The sequence below is a fragment of the Bombina bombina genome, chromosome 4 (assembly GCF_027579735.1).
Source record: "Bombina bombina isolate aBomBom1 chromosome 4, aBomBom1.pri, whole genome shotgun sequence".
In the NCBI taxonomy this organism is placed as follows: Eukaryota; Metazoa; Chordata; class Amphibia; order Anura; family Bombinatoridae; genus Bombina; species Bombina bombina.
This window is the reverse complement of record NC_069502.1, coordinates 901,156,667-901,176,563: the sequence shown is the minus strand read 5'-3', so window position 1 is coordinate 901,176,563 and position 19,897 is coordinate 901,156,667. Positions and strand designations below refer to the sequence as shown.

Here is a 19,897-nt window from a genome sequence, read left to right as displayed (position 1 = left end):
AATTTGAATATTGCATAATTCAAATATTACATTTAAAAAGAGCATTAGAAATACTATTAAAAATATATCGATTCGAATTTAAAAATTTGAATATTGCATAATTTGAATAGAATATTTGTAATTTATTTCAAATACGTTTAAAGAAAGCATTTGAAATACTATAACAAAAAACAAATGTTAGAATATTGTGCAAACATTCGAAATTCAAAATTGTTTCAATTTTCGAATGTTGCAAAACATTTGCCCATCCCTAATCAATTGTACCATTTCAGAGTTGGTTAAATAAAGTTCACAACAATCAAAATAAAAAAACAGCATGTTTCATGCCTTATGTCACTAGCAGTAAAAAAACAAATGAAAAAGATTAGTTCAATTTAAAAAAATCAAACTATTTATATTTTTAAATAATGTATTTTGTTTCTAATAAATGTTGAATCCAACCTTGTAAATGTTTAAATAGTGTGCCTGAAATATATTTGCTGGGGGGCTGAAGTGAAAGAAAACTTGAAACTCTCCAAAATAAGGTTTTGTTCAGCCTGCTTGCAAAAATTAAAAGTAATGTTTACAAAATATACAATAGAAAATCATGATGCAGTTTACAAAAACTATTCTTAAATGAAATACACAAAATACACAGTTTAAAGTCTTAAATTTTAGTACCTTTTTTATTTTACAGCATTTGTCTCACTTTATTTTACCACATATGTCTCTCACAGAGAGTAACTCAGGGACTCTCTTTTAATGAAGCAAAAGCAAGGATGATGACACTTCAAGAAATCCTTAAAAAAACTTGATCTTTATTTCCAAATCAACTTACGCGTTTCGCGCTTAAAGAAGACTTTTTTAAGTCCATTGTTTTTAGTTGGTCACGGTTTTACTTTTTGTAAATGGATATTGCTTGATGTAACAATGAATGTAATACTATTCACTGATTGATCTTTTATGAGTTTAAATTCACACTATGAGATAATGATGTAATCTATGACTAAGGACTTTTTTAAGCATGAAACGCTTAAGATGATTTGGGCTATCCTTCTATAATGGTTTTAATGGTTTGAAATAAAGATCAAGTTTTTTAGGGATTTCCTGAAGTGGGGCATCATCCTTCCTTTTTTATATACAGTGTATAGGTTCTGCCACAGATGCAGGCACCCCAGCAAGCAGTTTGTGTTAGGACATGTAAGATTCATCGATCATCTGCAGCAGCTGATTTTTTGAAGCATTTTTACTCTATTTTATTTAACAGCATACCTTTTTAAAGTATAAATGTCCTTTTTTGTATTTTGCATGAGAAATAGGGTCACTAACAGGGGCTTACCTAGACCTCACAGGGCAAAGGCTCTTGCAGCCACATAGGTGTAAGAGGAGTTGTTTCTGTAAAACAATGTGCCTGATGATCAAAAAAATCACCATCACGGAGAGAAATCGAACATAATCTTTGGGGAGCTTTTTGTATTGTAATGTAGGCATCTCTACTTCACAACCAGAGTCCTGCATAGCTAGAAAAACTGCTCTAAAGCTTATTTGAGGGATCTCAGAGAACTGACAAGACTTCTTAGATAATCTCACCATAGAGGAGAGCTTTAGATCATCGGTGCCTGTAAGTCATCCTTGCACCATAGTTAGTCATAACAGGGGACATGCAATTCCTGAACAAATATGGTTGCAGCAACACTGTATTGGTCGTCTTGGAACCCTGACAGTATGGGGTCTTTTACAATCTGTTGGCCAATTTGTTTTCAGTAAAAGAAAGCGCACTTTTAATTTTGAGACGCATGCTGGGTTTTTTGGCTGTTTCTAGGAGCTGATAGCATATATTTTTGGCTTCACAAAAAAGCCCTATATACAATATGTAACCAAAAAAATCTTGGCGATAACAATCCATTTTCTAGACATTTTTAACAGGTTTTCAAGACTATTTTACACTTATTGAATTTTACACCTACAGTACACTGCCAAATTATTAGACCCATTGGTCGTAATTTTGATACTAATTTAATATTAATTCTCAATAGTGTTGATTGATTTAGTTTTGAAACTAAAATGGGTTCATGAGATCAACATACATTTTTTTCTTAATATCAATCAACACTTTTAAGAATAAATATGAAATGAATATCAAAATTGCGATTTTGACCTGAGTCTAATAATTTGGCAAGGTACTGTAAAGGCACTTAAACTAAGTCTTGAAATTGCCTTTTTGACATATTTTCAAGTATTTCAAGGCAATTTGGACTATTTATATTAACGTGTGCATGTGCAATACACTTTGAAATGGCCACAGATGCCATTTTAGAGGTGTATTTGCATATCTGGTCTAGATTTAATAAAGTTCTATTGATTGCTATTGTACAGTCAATTGGCACTGGGCAGGACAGACATTTACATATGCATATGTATTTAATACATAATATCACATAAAACTAACGAGATTTGCAGGAAAGAGAAAACGGAAATTACGGTGGCAACATCAATAAATGGCCAGTAGCAATTGCGCTTTGTAATTGTTTCTAATTCGCCCTCACTTTGTCATGATTGTCAGTTTCACTACTGTCATTTTGATAAACGGGATTCCAATTGACGTCTTTGTGACAAGGATTTCACAGTTTGTTTTTTGTCAGAAAAAAACGAGAAGCCGCAAGAAAAAATATGATTTGATTAATTGTAATTTACAATATCTAAAACCTATTGTCACCTCTTCTTACAGTTAGATAAACTCAGTTTTGCCCAGTGCAAATGAGTTTTTTAAAACCTTGGACTATACTTAAATCCTTGAGAACTGTTAAAATCCTGTTCTAGAAGGTGATCAGTTGTGGTCACTTTCTTATAAAAGATATGATTTCTGATGTAGATCTTGCCAAACCAGAAAACAATGCTTTTTCAGTAAATGACTGGAAAAAATACTAATATTAAAAGTGTCAATATAGTCATTAAACAAACTTGCTCAGTATACCCATAATGCTCACATACAAATGGCATTCATAATGCCTACTAGTTCTCAAGAAGGATTTAGATTACAATTGGTTAAAGAGACAGTGTACGCCAATTTTTATATATCTGCATGTAATAGACACTACTATAATGAAGAATATGCAAAAGATACTGATCTAAAAATCCAGTATAAAACCTTTAAAAAATTTACTTAGAAGCTCACAGTTTAGCTCTCTTGATGAGTTTAAACTGGGACACCTGGTGAATGGGGATGGAAAAAAAAGGAGCAGACACTCCCCCCTTCTCTGCATATGAAAAAACAGATTACACAACCAATAACAGCAGGAATCTGTAGACATGGGTATACATCTGACACTGTGGGGCTTGGTTAGGAGTCTGAAAATCAGTACAATAAAACATAATCAAAACTATACATTGTTACAACTTCCAGATGGGCTATATAAATGGATCATCTATAAAGCATTTTGTGTACAATGTTCCTTTAAGCTCACATGTAAATTATGATTTTTTTTACACACTATGCTAAGCAACTGTAATGTAACCTTAAGAAGTGTGAAATGGCCATTGTATGTGTCACATTTTCAGGAACTTTTCTAGTGAAAACTCATTTGAGGCTCGGGGGTTTTAGTAGCCAAATCCATTTTGGATTGTGATCACTCAAAAAATACACTTCCCAATTTAACCAAAACTTCATTATCGGGAGCAGATATCAGAAAGATTAGAATTGACTCCTGTATTTGTAAAAGGCAAATCCAGACCTTTTCATGGGGGGGGGGGGGCACAAAGATGAGACCAGATGGGAAGCAGGTAAAGCCTGGGACCCACCTGACCCTCTGTAGCAAAATAACTACTGACTGGTGAGCCAGATGGGTCCCCTAGAGGTGCAAGCCCAGTCCCAATTGAAAACTTTGAGACCACTCTGGTTGTTTGGTATTTTACCAACATAGCCTTTATTGTTAAAGGGACAGTGCATACAATTTTAAACATCTTTCCAATACACTTCAATTATCTAATTTGCTTCCTTCTCTTTATTATATTTTATAAAAAGCATACATAGGTAGGCTCAGGGGCAACAATGTACTACTGGGAGCTAGCTTCTGATTGGTGTTTGCTCTTATATTCCTCGTTCTATTGGCTGACCAGATGTGTTCAGCTAGCTCCTTGTAGTACATTGCTGCTCCTCATATTTTTTTTCCAAGAAAGGTGGCAACCCTAATGGAGACTCACAGACCAAGAGGATCTATAAGTAGCAGTTTGCAAGGCAAACAAGATTAGTTGGACCTAATTCATCTTCTTTAGAGGGACATTGGAATGCAAACATTCTCTAAGTAATTAAACGTAGACATTTTTAATTAGTATCTCTTCCTAGTTATGTGTTTAAAGGGACATAAAACTTAACATTGCATTTTCATGCAACTTTCCAATTTACGTCTTATTAAATTTACTTTGTTCTGTGGGAGTTTTTTGTTGAAGAGCATATCTGGGTAGGCACATGAGCAGAATATGTCTTGATTACTATATGGCAGCAGTGCCTGTATTTGCAAAACACTGCTTCCCTCAGAGCTCAATAATGCATATATAACCCTGCTAAAAACATTGCTGCAAACTTTGCTACCCTTTAGTGCTCAAGACATGCACGCTCCTGAGTTTAACAAGGTATGCTCCTCAACAAAGTGTGCCAAGATCATAAAATAAAATTGATAATAGAAGTAATTTGGAGTGTTTTTTTAAAATTGCATGCTCTATCTCAATAATGAAAGCTTAATTTTGACTTTCGTATCTCTTTACCTGCCACAAAGGGGTAAAACATAAAGATTTTGTTCCATTTGGAGCGCAACCATATTGACACAGTTGGTAATTGGTGGCTTCAACCATGCAAGCTCCTAACTGTCTCACAAAATGGGCTCCATGTTCGAAGCAGCATAAGCGGAAGCCAGATGGGAGGCTTGCTCGCCCTCAGTGATTGACTGTCCCTTCTCTTACTTGATTGGTTGTGCTAGTGAAGGGGTGGGCATTACACACTACACAGAGTGTGTAATGCTGCATACGGGCCAGCGGATGAACAGAACCACTGCCTGTATGCAGCAAAGGCATGAGGACAGCTTCTCAAGTTGAGAAGTTGTCCGCACGCCTTTTAATACATGGGGCCAAATGTATTTTACAATCCCACTTGCGCCTTCACAGCTCCTCACTGTGTGCTGGGTAAACACTGGGCTACCTTGCAGATTCATGGCGACTAGAACCTATGAGGTTTGGGGTGCAACCAATAGAACTCCCACGCACCATTCTAGAACTACAACTTGAATTGAAGCATATTTCCCCGTCCCCATATTCTTATACAGTAGTTCTTTTTTTTTTAACGTTTGTTTCCCTTTAAATGCCATGGGATAATCCAGTCATTTCAGTATACCGGCCTACTATTTTGTATTTATTCTTTACAATTGATGCCTTTATGGCTTTGTCTACCTTAAAGGAACAAAAAATATATATATTTTTTTCTTTGGTGATTTAGATAGAGAATATAATTTTTAACAACTTTACTTCAATGCTCAAATTTGCTTCATTGTCTTGTAATTCTTAGTTGAATGAGCAGTAATGCACTCCTGGGGCCTAGCTGAACACAGCAGGAGAAATAATGGCAATAGGCATATTTGTGCAGCAACCAATCAGCAACCAGCTCCCAGTAGTGCACTGCTGCTCTTGAGCCTACCTAGGTATGTTTTTCAACAAAGGATAACAAGAGAATGAACCAAATTAGATAATAAAAGTAAGTTGGAAAGTTGTTTAAAATTATATGAAAAATAAATATTTGGGTTTTATATTCCTTTAAATTGTGTGGGTGATTTAACCCCTATTTTATTATCACAAGAGACGCGTTTAGTTTCACTCCAGTGTAAATATAAATGCAACACTTATAGTCAGATGAACATTTGGTTCTCCTGATCCCACTGCATTTTCATCAGCTTCTACCATGCAGAAACGTAGCTTTCAAGAAGTCAATAGGTTGTACATAGTGTGTATACATCAAGGTTGGCTGCGTGTTGTTAACATTGTTGAATGAAAAAAAAGTTACACAAACCCATATTAATTGTACAACCGTTTCACAGGAACATCATAGACTTGTAAGTGAAGCAACGTGATGCAGTTGTTTAATTTGTCTGTTGATAGGCAGCTGGTTAGTGTGTTTGTTGACAATTCTAAAAAGGTCTACACTTCAGATAGATGATGAATTAGCTGTTGAGGGAATCCAACACCTTATAAAACAAGTCACTCCTATGTGAATGAAACATATAAATACAACTTTCCACTCTGGCTTTTCACTGGGAGCCTTGTTTATTTTGTGAATGGAAACTGCCGTCAGATAACTTGTGTTGTATTAAGCTGATATATCCCTTGAGACCCTTCTAGACCCTTGAGACCCTCAATTTATGCATCACACATGCACACACACGTATGTGTGCACATGCACACGCACAGTGCAAACTTAGGTGCACTTAGCTTAAAGCATAGTCAACTATATAAGTGCATTACTTAAAGGGACAGCCAACAACAGCATTTTTGTTGTTTTAAAAAGATAGATAATTCCTTTATTACCCATTCCCCAGCTTTGCATAACCAACACAGTTATAATAATACAATTTTTACCTCTGTGATTATCTTGTATCTATGACTCTGCAAACTGCCCCCTTATTTCAGTTCTTTTGACAGACTTGCATTTTTGCCAGTCAGTGCTCACTCCTAAGAGCTTCACGTGCATGAGCTCAATGTTATCTATATGAAACACATGAACTAACGCTCTCTAGTGGTGAAAAACTGTCAAAATGCTTTCAGATTAGAGGCGGCCTTCGAGGTCTAAGAAATTAGCATATGAACCTCCTAGGTTTAGCTTTCAACTAAGAATACCATAAGAACAAAGCAAAATTGGTGATAAAAGTAAATTGGAATGTTGTTTAAATTACATGCCCTATTTAAATCATGAAAGATTTTTTTGGGACTTGACTGTCCCTTTTAAGTAGAGAAGTTTTAAGTCCAAACTTAAATCAACATTTAAGTTATTTTGGGTAAACAAATATTTAACAATGTTTCTGCAATTGAATTAACCCTTCTTCAGAAGAAACAGAATATATTACAAAGGTCAGGAACGTGCTGCATATACCAAAACCAGCCAAAATGTGCATGCGCACGATGAGTTGTCACTTTATCACACATATTTTTTGTTTTGCAACAAAGACTTCTCAATACAGGGCAAGACATTGCAGTTGGTAGGCAGAATAGTAACATTATGGCAACCTTCCATGGTCAGATACAATTGTGAAAACAGAAGAAGCAAGCAAATAAATAAAACATGCACATTACCCTGATGTATATGGGAACTGGCTGAAAAAAACATTAATGTTAAAGAAATAGTCTAGTCCAAAATAAACAATCATGATTCAGATAGGGCATATCATTTTAAACAACTTTCCAATTTACTTTTATCACCAATTTTGCTTTTTTCTCTTTGTATTCTTCGTTGAAAGATGCTAATTTCTTAGACCTTTAAGGCCGACTCTAATCTTGATGCATTTTGACAGTTTTTCACAACTAGAGGGTGTTAGTTCATGTGTGTCATATAGATAACACTGTGCTCAAGCACGCGGAGTTACCTAGGAGTCAGCACTGATTGGCCAAAGTGCAAGTCTGTCAAAAGAACTGAAATAAGGGGGCAGCTTGCAGAGGCTTAGGTAAACACAGAAGTAAAAAGTATATTAATATAACTGTGTTGGAAGTGAATGGGTAATAAAGGGATTATCTATCTTTTAAAACAATAAAAAGGCTGTCCCTTTAATTCACATGTATAAATCTCCATGAAATATATGCAATCCATAGAATGTATACATGGTCAATATACAATATATTCCACAAAAATCAACTTGGAAAGGCAATAATCAATTGAAGCAGTCAAGTGATAAATAAAATTTCCAGATAAAGCACTAGTAAAAAAAAATTACCTTTGTATTTACCATTGTATTACAATATCACTACAGCACAATATAGCCTGTATAGGTTCAAATTATGGGAAATTGAAGTTTCTCATACAATCCTAAGAACGTGGTAAAATGAGAACTACCATGTTCTATGGACAGACTTTATTGAAAATGTGAGCATCTACTTGAATGTAAGATGTAAACTGATCTTTTAAAACAGCTAATCTTATATTTACATTTGTATACTCAATTATTAGTTAACAAGTGTACTAGTAAGACAAAGGCCCACATTTAAGAAAGACCAGGCGAACAGGAACGTACATCTTCACCCCTGTCCGGCATCGCCTCTAGTGGCAATCTACTGCCCATATTTACCATTGCACACTATTGCAAGTGTGCAACCCTGCTCATGCTCAGTGATTTTTGCGTGAACCTGCAGCTGAAAAGGCTCCAAAGTTTCATAGAACCCAAACTGTTAAATCAGTGATGGACAAGCTCGTTATATATGCGGGCGAGGCTGTATGTTAATATTGTAGAAGCCTCAATATATGCTAGCATTCCCAGTAATTCCCTAACTACCGGAAAGTCCAAATGTTTTTCTTTAGCTTTGAATTTATTTATTTCTAATTATAGTAAATTGTATTGCAAATATTTAAATTGCTGTTTGTTTACAGCGGGAAATGCTTGTAACATATATATGCTAAATATAGTTCATGTGGCTAAATATCTAATATGCAAAATGCCTTATAAAATTATTTACCTCCTTTTAATTGCAGATTTAGTGAATGCATTAAATGATAATGAACTGATTTATTGAAATAAAATATTTTGTTGCCAAACATACGTTATACATACATTTTGACAATGCTAAATGTTATCTTTACAGGGAATTTTTTTGATTATAATTAAATTTGTGCTGTCAGCAAAACCTTAAAGGGACACTGTACCCAAAATTTTTCTTTCGTGATTCAGATTGAGCATGAAATTTTAAGCAACTTTCTAATTTACTCTTATTATCAAATTTTTTTCATTCTCTTGGTATCTTTATTTGAAATGCAAGAATGTAAGTGTAGATGCCGGCCCATTTTTGGTGAACAACCTGGGTTGTCCTTGCTGATTGGTGGATAAATTCATCCACCAATAAAAAAGTGCTGTCCAGAGTACTGAAACCAAAAAAAAGCTTAGATGCCTTCTTTTTCAAATAATGATAGCAAGAGAACGAAGAAAAATTGATAATTGGAGTAAATTAGAAAGTTGCTTAAAATTGCATGCTCTTTCTGAATTACAAAAGAAAAAATTTGGGTACAGTATCCCTTTAATTTATCAAACCTATATACGTTACAAAAGCGTATAAAAGCTCAAGACCTGATTCCAAGTTGTACAACAAGAGAGAACAAATATGTAAATAATCAATAATTCCTATAATACATATCAAAGTAAATATTGAAATAAAATAAATGACAAAAATGCAGAAAACTAGTTTGTGCTCAAACTTACATTAAAATAAATACAATGAACAGATACATTATTTGAGAAAAAATGTGACAACAAAGGATATTTACTGTATATAAAAGTCCTACATAAATAGTCACAAGAAGATCTCAGAAATAAATGATATAAGAATTTGTCACATCAATATTTGAATGTATACTAGATATTTCCTTTTTACTAGGGTTGGTTTTATCCAATAAATATTAGGGGAACAAAAAATAAATCGACTGTAAACCTAAATATCCAGGGTACTGATGGGATGATATTTTCCACTATTTTTGCTTCCATTATTTTTATATCACTTCTCCCTTTTTTATATTTCTCCTTGCTCAGTGTAAAGCACTGGGATATGTAAAGAACAAAGAAAAAAAGGCACAACCTTGCAAATTATGGGCAGCATGTTTGAAGTTTGTGGGAGCTACAGTATTGTGTTTGGGTGATTGGCCCAGCACCCATTTGCACCACTATTGTTTATGACCTGGTTTCTCAACAGCCGGGCCGTGGCCCAGTACCGGGCCGTGATAGCCCTGCTGGTGGGCCCTGACCTGTCATGCCCCCACTGCACACAAGGGGCAGACTGAGACCAATCAAGGCCCCAGGAAAACTGTCTCGCACTGACCCAAATGTATTAAAATTTATGCAAATTAACATGGTAGCCTCCCTGCCCTAAACCCAACAGGCCCATCAACCTCCAGAGCCAGGACCCCCAACATTAAGGGCCAAAGAAAGGGCCCCCAACCTCCAGGGCCAGACCTCACACTCCATGGCCCTCACAGCGACAGACCCTCGGTAGGACCCCCACACTCCAGGGCCCCCACTAAACCCACACTGAACTGCTTAGTCACTGATAGGACAAATCCCTGTATATATATATATATATATATATAAAATAAAACTACATGTCCAGCTAAAATTTACCGGGCCTTGAGGTCACTTTGGTTGAGAACCACTGGCTTATGACACTTATTTATGATGTGGTAAATAAGTAGATAGTATAGATACAGAAATATAGATTAGTGGTTAAAATGTATCTTGTTACTTACAAACCTGGAGGTCAGGACATGCAGCCCGGGTGGAACAGAGGTACGTTTTGGTGACCATGGTTGAAGTCAAGTGATGTGGGGTGCCCACGGCAATCTGCTGAAGCGCTTGGGGTCTGTTTCAGAGATGGTAAATGGGGACGCAATCTCTAGGCATGGCTGAGAAGTGTGGATGGTCACAGCATTTTTAGGCAGGGTATAAAAGTCAATGGTTTCAATGGTTTCACTCTGTGAAACTAGCACATTGATAGGGTTGGAAGCAGTGGAGGAACATTAGGACGGTGCTACCAAACTGTGATTACAAAATGATGGCTGTTTGGGAGACCTGATTAATAGAGTAGTGTTGATTAAAAAACAAGGACTGTTACCTATGCAGTTTGACTTGTCCTATTCATAATTGCTTTGTGCTTCTGCCATCATATTCCAGACTTGCCAACTATGAAAATATTTTATAGTGTGCTTTAATTTGCATACCTGGGGATATTGTAAAAGGAGTCCTTACAAAAATTAAAAAAAAAAAGGAAAATTAATTGAATATTTACAAAGTTGCATTAAAATATATTTTAATTGAAGTGTCATTAGATAATAAAAAGATAGTATGATTTATTGTACTTTTTAATATATATAATCCATTTTGGATTTTAAATCTATTTGATTTTTAGAAAATACATAACTTTTGTTTAAAGATTATTTAACAATTTCTTGAGCATGTTAGTGCTATTAATGTGCCAACACAACTTTACATGTTAAATATGACAAATGTAAATGCTGCACATTTCAGAGCCTCTGTGATCACACAGAAAGACATTTACACAATCTGATTTTTTATTTTTATAGTGTGATCTTACTGATCCCTATTGTGATATGATAATAGACTTCAAACAGCGTTGCTGTCCTGTAGTGTGATTGAAAGGTCTGATATTTATTTGCTAGAACTCTGCTGTGTACATCGGCCACTGGAGGGGGCAAAAGGTGGCAAGTGCCCCCCCAAAAGAATTTTGTTCTTTACATCCAAGCACCCATATTAGTCGATCTTTTGATACAGAGACACCTTTACATTATATTCAGGGCATATGCACAACATAAACCTTACTCATGCGTCACAGTTTGACAGTGATGTTATTTTATGTGAGGCATTTCATTTTTTTAAAAGGAAAGTAAATATTTTTTTGTAATATATAAAATGCTTAATTTAGGCCTAGTAAAAAGAACTTTGCAATATAATTTCATTATTTATTTTGCCCTTTTTCCTGTAAATTATGTCTTATAATTGTGGATTTTCCAGTTTTTAAAATTAAAAGAGTACATGGTAGGCTTTACAAAGCTAACCCTGTTACATATCTGTCCCTAATTTGTAGACCTCTCTCTTTCTTTCTTTCTCTCACTCACACCCGCACATGCACAAAGGCTCACACTCACACATACATTGAATAAATATAAATGTGCTCCGGCACATATCAACCAATTACTTTGCAGCAAGTAGGAGTGTCAGGGTTCTGCATTCACAAAAAAACGTTATGTTGCAGGAAAGGCAGGTAAATTCAATATTGCAATTTAAAAAACAATATTTTCATATCTTATGGGGAATTTAATTTTTGATTGAAAATCTAGTTAAAGGGACATTCAGGTCAAAATTAAAATGCGCATTAATAAATTGCATCTTGAATAGAAACATATGCTTCTAGTAAAAGTTATCACTTTTCTAGAGATACTAAAATACTGACACTGCTCAGAGCTCCAGTGGGGCTAATATGTCAGCAATTAACAAGCACCTTAGGCTCTCTAAACAAGTGCTCTGTTTAAAATGCTGGTGCACAGTGCATCCTTAAGTACACATTTGAAACAGCTATAGTTTTTATTAGAAGTATTTTTGCTAATGCATGTATGTTACAAAAATATTTATCTTCAAAACTGAAATGCATACATGTTGATTTCAGTTTTGTCTGGAATGTCCCTTTAAGTCAGTGTTTTTGTACAACACATAAATGGTTATACATTCTCATTTTCATTTCTCAAAAGTGTAGATGATATTCTACTAAACCAAATGTACATTTTGGCTTAGCATATCTTAATTCATTTGTAAGAAAGTGATCTATCCCATTGGTATTGGTTTAAAGGGACAGTAAAGTCAAAATTAAACTTTGATGAGTAAGATGTAGCTTGACATTTTTAACAACTTTCCAATGTGTTTCTTTTATCTAATTTGTTTGTAATATTTTGGTAGGCTCAGGAGCAGCAATGCAGTACTGGAAGCTAGTGCTCATTGGTGGCTGCACATATATGCCTGTTGTCATTGGCTCAACCAATGTGTTCAACTAGCTCCCAGTAGCACATTGCTGTTTTTGTTTTAAAACAAAGGATACCAAGAGAATAAAACAAAAATACATTGCAAAGTTCTTTAAAATTGTATACTTTGTCTGAATCATGAAATAAAAAAAATGTTTTCATGTCCCTTTAAATAAATGTTTAGCACCTTCAACTTATTTAACAAGGTACAACTAGAGTTGCCATCTTAGTCATGTTTTCCTGGACAGTTATGAGTTACACATGCTGCATGGTGTGCAGGAAGGAAAAGCAAATAGTTCTGCTGGACAACACTATTCATGTTCCTCCCTGCACACCCCTGCACCATGTATAACTCATAGCTGTCCTGGGACACATGGCCGAGGTGTTAACCCTAGGCACAGCTAGCATTTAACTGTCTAGAATTTATAATGTCCCTCATAAAAACTATACTAAAGCTGTATTTTTTCCACTTTTTCTCAAGGTACCTCATTAACAACAGCCACGCCGTCATTGGAAACCACCTCCTGTGAGAGCCTTGGGGGCTTGTGTCAAGGTAGAATTCAGTGTAAATTAGTGCTTCCTATTCATAATTCTTAGTAAAACAATGTAGGTTCAATGCATTGTTAAAAATAATACATATTTTGATGACCTTCATTTGTTATAAGTAAATGTTGAATGTTGGTCAAAAATTTGAAGAAAAAAAAGTATTACAATTAAATGTTAAATTTAATAGATAAATATTTAATGAATGAATATTCAAATATCAAAAAAGTTTACAAACACGTGATGTTGCTTGTTTTAAAAAAAAGTGTATTTCTTATATAAAAAAAAATGAATGTTCTTTTTGTTAGAAACACCTTGTGCTTTACTCATAAATTAATGGTTGACCTTTATTCAAAGCTTATGTCAATATCTCAAAAGCTCATCTGTCGCAAAAATGCTTTCAAACAAACAATAGTTATATGACCTTTCAAATATGCTATTTTATTATTTTTGCTTTCCCCAGTAGGTTTCATTGGTGTAATAATAAAGTTATGTTTTATTTGTGTTCTTTATACATTATAAAGAGGTATTTTTGCAACGCAAATGAATACCATGCTGGAAGTTATGACATTGGAATGCTCCTTTCAATGGATTTATTGTAGTTGAGGTAAATAGGTAGGCTTGTTTAAGCAGTGTTTTGACAACAGAGATTATTCAAGTACTGTATCTGCAATGGAATTTTTTTACTTTATTTTTTTAAAAGCTAAAAATAGCTCTTATGGAAAATATGTATATGAAAAGCATTAGGATTCCATACTGTCATTATAATTTTCTGTGTTCATGCACACAGGATCTCTACAATATCCTATCCTACAATTGGTCACTGCTGTTATTCCCCTTCTATATTTCCCGCCTCCAAGGAACCAGTACTAGAAAGACATAGGTTTATTGTGTTTTAGACAGAACTTCCTAAAGTTCTGAGCATTATAAGAATTAACTTTCTTCTTTTGTATTAAAATTTTTTGAAGAGGTGTAAATTTAATTCCTTTGATAATCATTCAAATTATTATTCTGCGGTCTTAATAAATTAAATTTGGTAGGCTCATTTTATATTTGAGTGTGTTCATCTTTTTTTTTTTAGCTATTTTATTTTCAGTTTCCCAAAAGTTATTTTATATTTAAAGTTCCCAAAAATTTCACATTTCATAGACCAATACCACATACATGAAGTAGATACATGTTTGAACTATTGCAAAAGGAATTAGGTAATAATGTATTTTTAGTATTGATGTTCAGAGAATGTGTGTTCATCTGTTTTCATAGCAATTCTGCTTAATCAATGTGTTTTAGGCAATAATTTACTTAAAGTAAAATATGATTAACGTGTTTTCTCAGACTTAGACTTTATTTTGGGTGCCTACAGCTTAAACAAGGTTAATTCTAATTATCAATGTGATTGCGATATTTAAAATATTTTAATTCATTGAGATATTTTCTATTTTGTACAAGACCAAAAATGTCCACATTTTGCCACATAAACTTGTTCTTAGCCATGTCTAAGTCTTTGTTAAAAAAATGTCTGTTAAAGGAACAGTAAACAAAATACATTTTCCAAGTACATATTTTGTTGATTCCTCATGTTATTCCTCATCTAGCTGTGCTATTGTCTATTTTTGTGTATATGACCCCTCTGTGCAACCAACTACAGAATATTTTATTCGTCTTCTAAGCATCAGGGATCAGTTCAGCCAATGAAACGTTGCCACCTGTCTTTCACATTGTCTCCATAATTCACTTGAGCAGGGGACTGGAAGCATACTCTATATTTTCTTAAGATGTGGGCAGTGTTCAATCTGATTCTTAGTGGCTGTAATGCTTGTTCAAGCGTATAAGAAAAAATAAAGAGCTCTGCATCTGAGTGACCAGAGGGAATCAATTTCAGGCAATGTCACTGTATAAATATACACAAAAATAGCTGATATCACAGCTGGGGAGTTATCACACAAATTAAAACACAGTAAGTAATATGTGCTTGAAATAAGTTTTCTGTTTAGTGCCCCTATCTTGTTTGTGGCTATGGATTCATTTAAAAATATATATGAAAATTAGCTGTACTTTTAACTAAATGTAATTTTCCATACAACTTTTTTTCCGAATTTCACGCTATGCCCTTACCTTAAAGGGACATGAAACCCACATTTTTTCTTTCATGATTCAGATAAAGCATAGGATTTTAAGCAACTTTCCATTTTTTATATGATCTAATTTGTTTCATTTTTGTGGTATCCATGATTGAAATGGATACCTAGGTAGACTAAGGAGCTGCTGATTCGTGGCTGCTCATATATACCTCATAACATTGGCCGATCCAATGCGTTCAGCTAGATCCCAGTAGTGCATTGCTGCTTCTTCAAGAAAGGATACCAAGCAAATTAACCCCTTAATGACCAAGGACGTAAGCCATACGTCCTCAAAAAAAATACAGTTAATGACCGAGGACATATGGCGTACGTCCTTGGTCTTGGAAAGTGGTGGAAGCGATCCTGATCACTTCCAGCCACTTTCCGGTTATTGCAGTGATGCCTCGATATCGAGGCATCCTGCAATAACCCCCCTTGGCCATCCGATACAGAGAGAGCCACTGACACGGACACACGCGTGCACGGGGGGAAGCGGGTGGGAACGGCTACACTACAGAAAAATTTAAACATTGAAAATTAAAAAGGGGGGTTAAAATATAATTATAAATAAAATCTAAGTGATCTCGGAGATGGAGGGGGGTTGTTCTTTGGGGGGGGAAGCTACACTACAGAAGAAAAAAAAAGAAAAAGGGAAAAAAAAGCATTTATTTGGGAAACTGGGTACTGGCAGACAGCTACCAGTACCCAAGATGGCCCCCAGTAAGGTAGAGAGGGAGGGTTAGAGAGCTGTTTGGGGGGGATCAGGGAGGTTGGGGGCTAAGGGGGGATCCTACACATCAGCATATGTAAATATGCTAAAAAATATATATATTTTTAAAAGATACCTTTTATTTTAGTACTGGCAGACTTTCTGCCAGTACTTTAGATGGCGGTGACAATTGTAGGGTGGGGGAGGGAAGAGCGCTGTTTAGGAGGGATCAGGGGGTCTGATGTGTCAAGTGGGAGGCTGATCTCTACACTAAAGCTAAAATTAACCCTGCAAGCTCCCTACAAGTTATCTAATTAACCCCTTCACTGCTAGACATAATACACGTGTGATGCACAGCAGCATTTAGTGGCCTTCTAATTACCAAAAAGCAACGCCAAAGCCATATATGTCTGCTATTTCTGAACAAAGGGGATCCCAGAGAATATTTTACAACCATTTGTGCCATAATTGCACAGGCTGTTTGTAAATAATTTCAGTGAGAAGCCTAAAATTGTGAAAAAAGTTAACAATTTTTTTTATTATTTGATCACATTTGGCGGTGAAAGGGTGACATGAAATATACCAAGATGGGCCTAAATCAATTCTTGGGGTTGTCTACTACACTAAACTAAAGCTAAAATTAACCCTAGAAGCTCCCTACATGCTCCCTAATTAACCCCTCCACTGCTGGGCATAATACACGTGTGGTGCGCAGTGGCATTTAGCGGCGTTCTAATTACCAAAACGCAATGCCAGAGCCATATATGTCTGCTATTTCTGAACAAAGGGGATCCCAGAGAAGCTTTTACAACCATTTGTGCCATAATTGCACAAGTTGTTTGCAAATAATTTCAGTGAGAAACCTAAAGTTTGTGAAAAAATTTGTGAAAAAGTGAACATTTTTTTTCATTTGATCTCATTTGGCAGTGAAATGGTGGCATGAAATATACCAAAATGGGCCTAGATCAATACTTTGGGATGTCTTCTAAAAAAATGATATACATTTTAAGGGATAATCAGGGATTCATGAAATATATCAGTGTACCAATGTAAAAAGCGCTAATTTTGAAAAAAAGTGGTTTGGAAATAGCAAAGTGCTACTTGTATTTATTGCCCTATAACTTGCAAAAAAAGCAAAGAACATGTAAACATTGGGTATTTCTAAACTCAGGACAAAATTTATAAACTATTTAGCATGGGTGTTTTTTGGTGGTTGTAGATGTGTAACAGATTTTGGGGGTCAAAGTTAGAAAAACATATTTTTTTCCAATTTTTCCTCATATTTTATAATTTTTTTATAGTAAATTATAAGATATGATGAAAATAATGGTATCTTTTGAAAGTCCATTTAATGGTGAGAAAAACGATATATAATATGTGTGGGTACAGTAAATGAGTAAGAGGAAAATTACAGCTAAACAAACACCGCAAAAAATGTAAAAAACAGAAAATGGAAAAGTGCTGTGGTCATTAAGGGGTTAAGCAAATTAGATAATAGAAGTAAATTGGAAAGTTGGTTAAAATTGTATTCACTAACATATTCATAAAATATTTTTTTGTGTGCTTCCAGTCCATTTAAAATTGCATGCTTTGTCCGATTCATGAAAGAAAAATTTGGGGTTTCGTGCCACTTTGGCTTAATGTTGAAGATCTGAAGAAAATCAGCAGTTGAAATGTAATGCAATCAATATACATTTCAATAATACTTGAAAGTTATGGAGAGTATCAAGGAATTCTACTATAAGTAAGGCTAGGAGGCTTAAAAACAGAAGTTCTGTGAGTCTAATAAATCTAATTAACCTAATATTGAATATATTAAGCAGATATTGAATATAAATAAATATCTGAATTGTTTTTTTTATAAATCGCTTGATTAGTTTTATTTTCTTCCTTTTTAAATAGAAAATCAAAGCATGCTGTTAATAATGAATGCAATACATCTCTTTTGTCGTTTTGTGTTTGTAATTTTAATATAGTAGAGCCAACCTATTAACTTACATTCTTGTCTTTATTACAAGCTACTTTACCATCTACTGTAAATTCACCATCAATTATCATCACTAACATGTCAGATATTCATAGTACCAGTATGACATATGGTAAGAAAATATATCTTCCATATTCTGATATTAAGAATTCATGATTCATGAAAATTAAATATTTATTATTTTGCCACTTACAACTTGTAATTAAGAAATACATGTATGGGACGGGTTTAAGGGGCACATAATATACCAAATGCATTAATATCCATATTAAGTACCTGAGAAGATCAGGGGAAATTCAAAGCATTCTCTCCCCCTCCTTGCTTTTTAAATAGTCCTGATCCTGGTCTTGCTGGGGCATCCAGTGAGTGAATGTGCCATCTTACTGTGTATGTTTTGTCATCAAGGTGAGAAAGCCACACCCACCCATGATCCAATCAAAACCGTTATTGGAAGGTAATCAAATTCAGTTGCAAACCACAGAGAGGAGATGTGGGTCTTTATCAAAATATTTTTTTTTCAATATTAATACACTTGGTCCTTATTGCCCCTTTAAGAGGTAATTGGTGATGGTTTTATCATCCTTATATGGTACTATGAAAATTCATATACATATTTAATTATCTCTTTTACCAGCTACTGTAACTTCCTCTCCATCATCCTCATCACCATCTACATCACTTCCATCATCTATCATGATAACTACTAACATGACAGATACAAATAACACAATCTCTGGTAAGAAAATTCCGTCTCACAATTTCTTTTTTTAATATGGATAGAATTTAGACCAAAAGGATTTACTTGTGTGCATAAAGATTAAAGTCTCGGGGAATAACTCGCAAAACAATATTTTTTTCCATTCCGCTCTTTGTGTAAGCGATCTACACCATGAGGACAAGTCTGGCTGGAATGACCAACAGTGTTCCGAAAAGTTGACTTTTATTACTATAGGAAATTATTTTGACCCCTATTTATCTGTACTTGTCACATGACATGCAGCTGTGTTTTCATTATCAGGCTTGACTGGATAGTTTAAAATTGGTATTGGCAAGACACTCTTCATATCTTTAATATGGTTTATTATGACTAAATTATTAATTTGAATAAAATCTATGAAATGATGGTATGATTAGGAGAAAATAAGACAAAAAGATGAACATAAACAGCATTTTGGAATCTTCCTCTTTTTGGGAAACATTTTTTTCAGAAGTTGCATGTAAGGAATTCTTATAAATAGTTAAATTATGCTACTTTAAAGGGACATTAAACACCTCAAGATATTAATATGAATTGTTTAATTACATGTAGTAAAACAACTTTGCAATATACTTTCATTATTTATTTTGTTCTCCTTTCCTGTAATTTAATTCTGAATATTGTGGGCTTTCTAATTCATAATAAACCTGGAAGTGCAGACACAGCTATATCGCACACAGTCATTGGTTGCACAATCTAGTAAACCATTTACAACCATTCCTAAATGGCTTTATGAACATTTACTTAACCCTTATTTTTTTCAATATTTAAACTACTAATATAATTTTTAAAAATACATGTTCAAATTATTCTAAAGCTAATCTTTACTCTAAAAATACATAATTCAAGCAATGATTTATTTAGGACTAGATTACAAGTGGAGTGGTAACTACCTCTTGCGCTAGAGCGATCAATGCGTTGCTGATAAACCCTTTGTGCGAGTCGGGTTGCGCTGATATTACGAGTTACTATAAGCCCCTACAGAAATAACCCCTAAACTGCCACCCCCCACATCGCAAAGTACCTAAATAGACTATTAACCCCT

General features: G+C 34.5%; 1 protein-coding gene across 1 annotated transcript in view; it reads left to right on the top strand.

The window, feature by feature from the left end:
* ADGRG6 (adhesion G protein-coupled receptor G6) overlaps positions 1 to 19,897 on the top strand; it is a 260,695-nt gene that overhangs the window by 155,056 nt on the left and 85,742 nt on the right. The window contains exons 6-8 of the mRNA XM_053711820.1: positions 13,218 to 13,289; positions 18,127 to 18,207; positions 18,730 to 18,831. Of these exons, the coding sequence (XP_053567795.1) occupies positions 13,218 to 13,289; positions 18,127 to 18,207; positions 18,730 to 18,831 (255 nt within the window). The remainder of the gene's footprint in view (positions 1 to 13,217; positions 13,290 to 18,126; positions 18,208 to 18,729; positions 18,832 to 19,897) is intronic.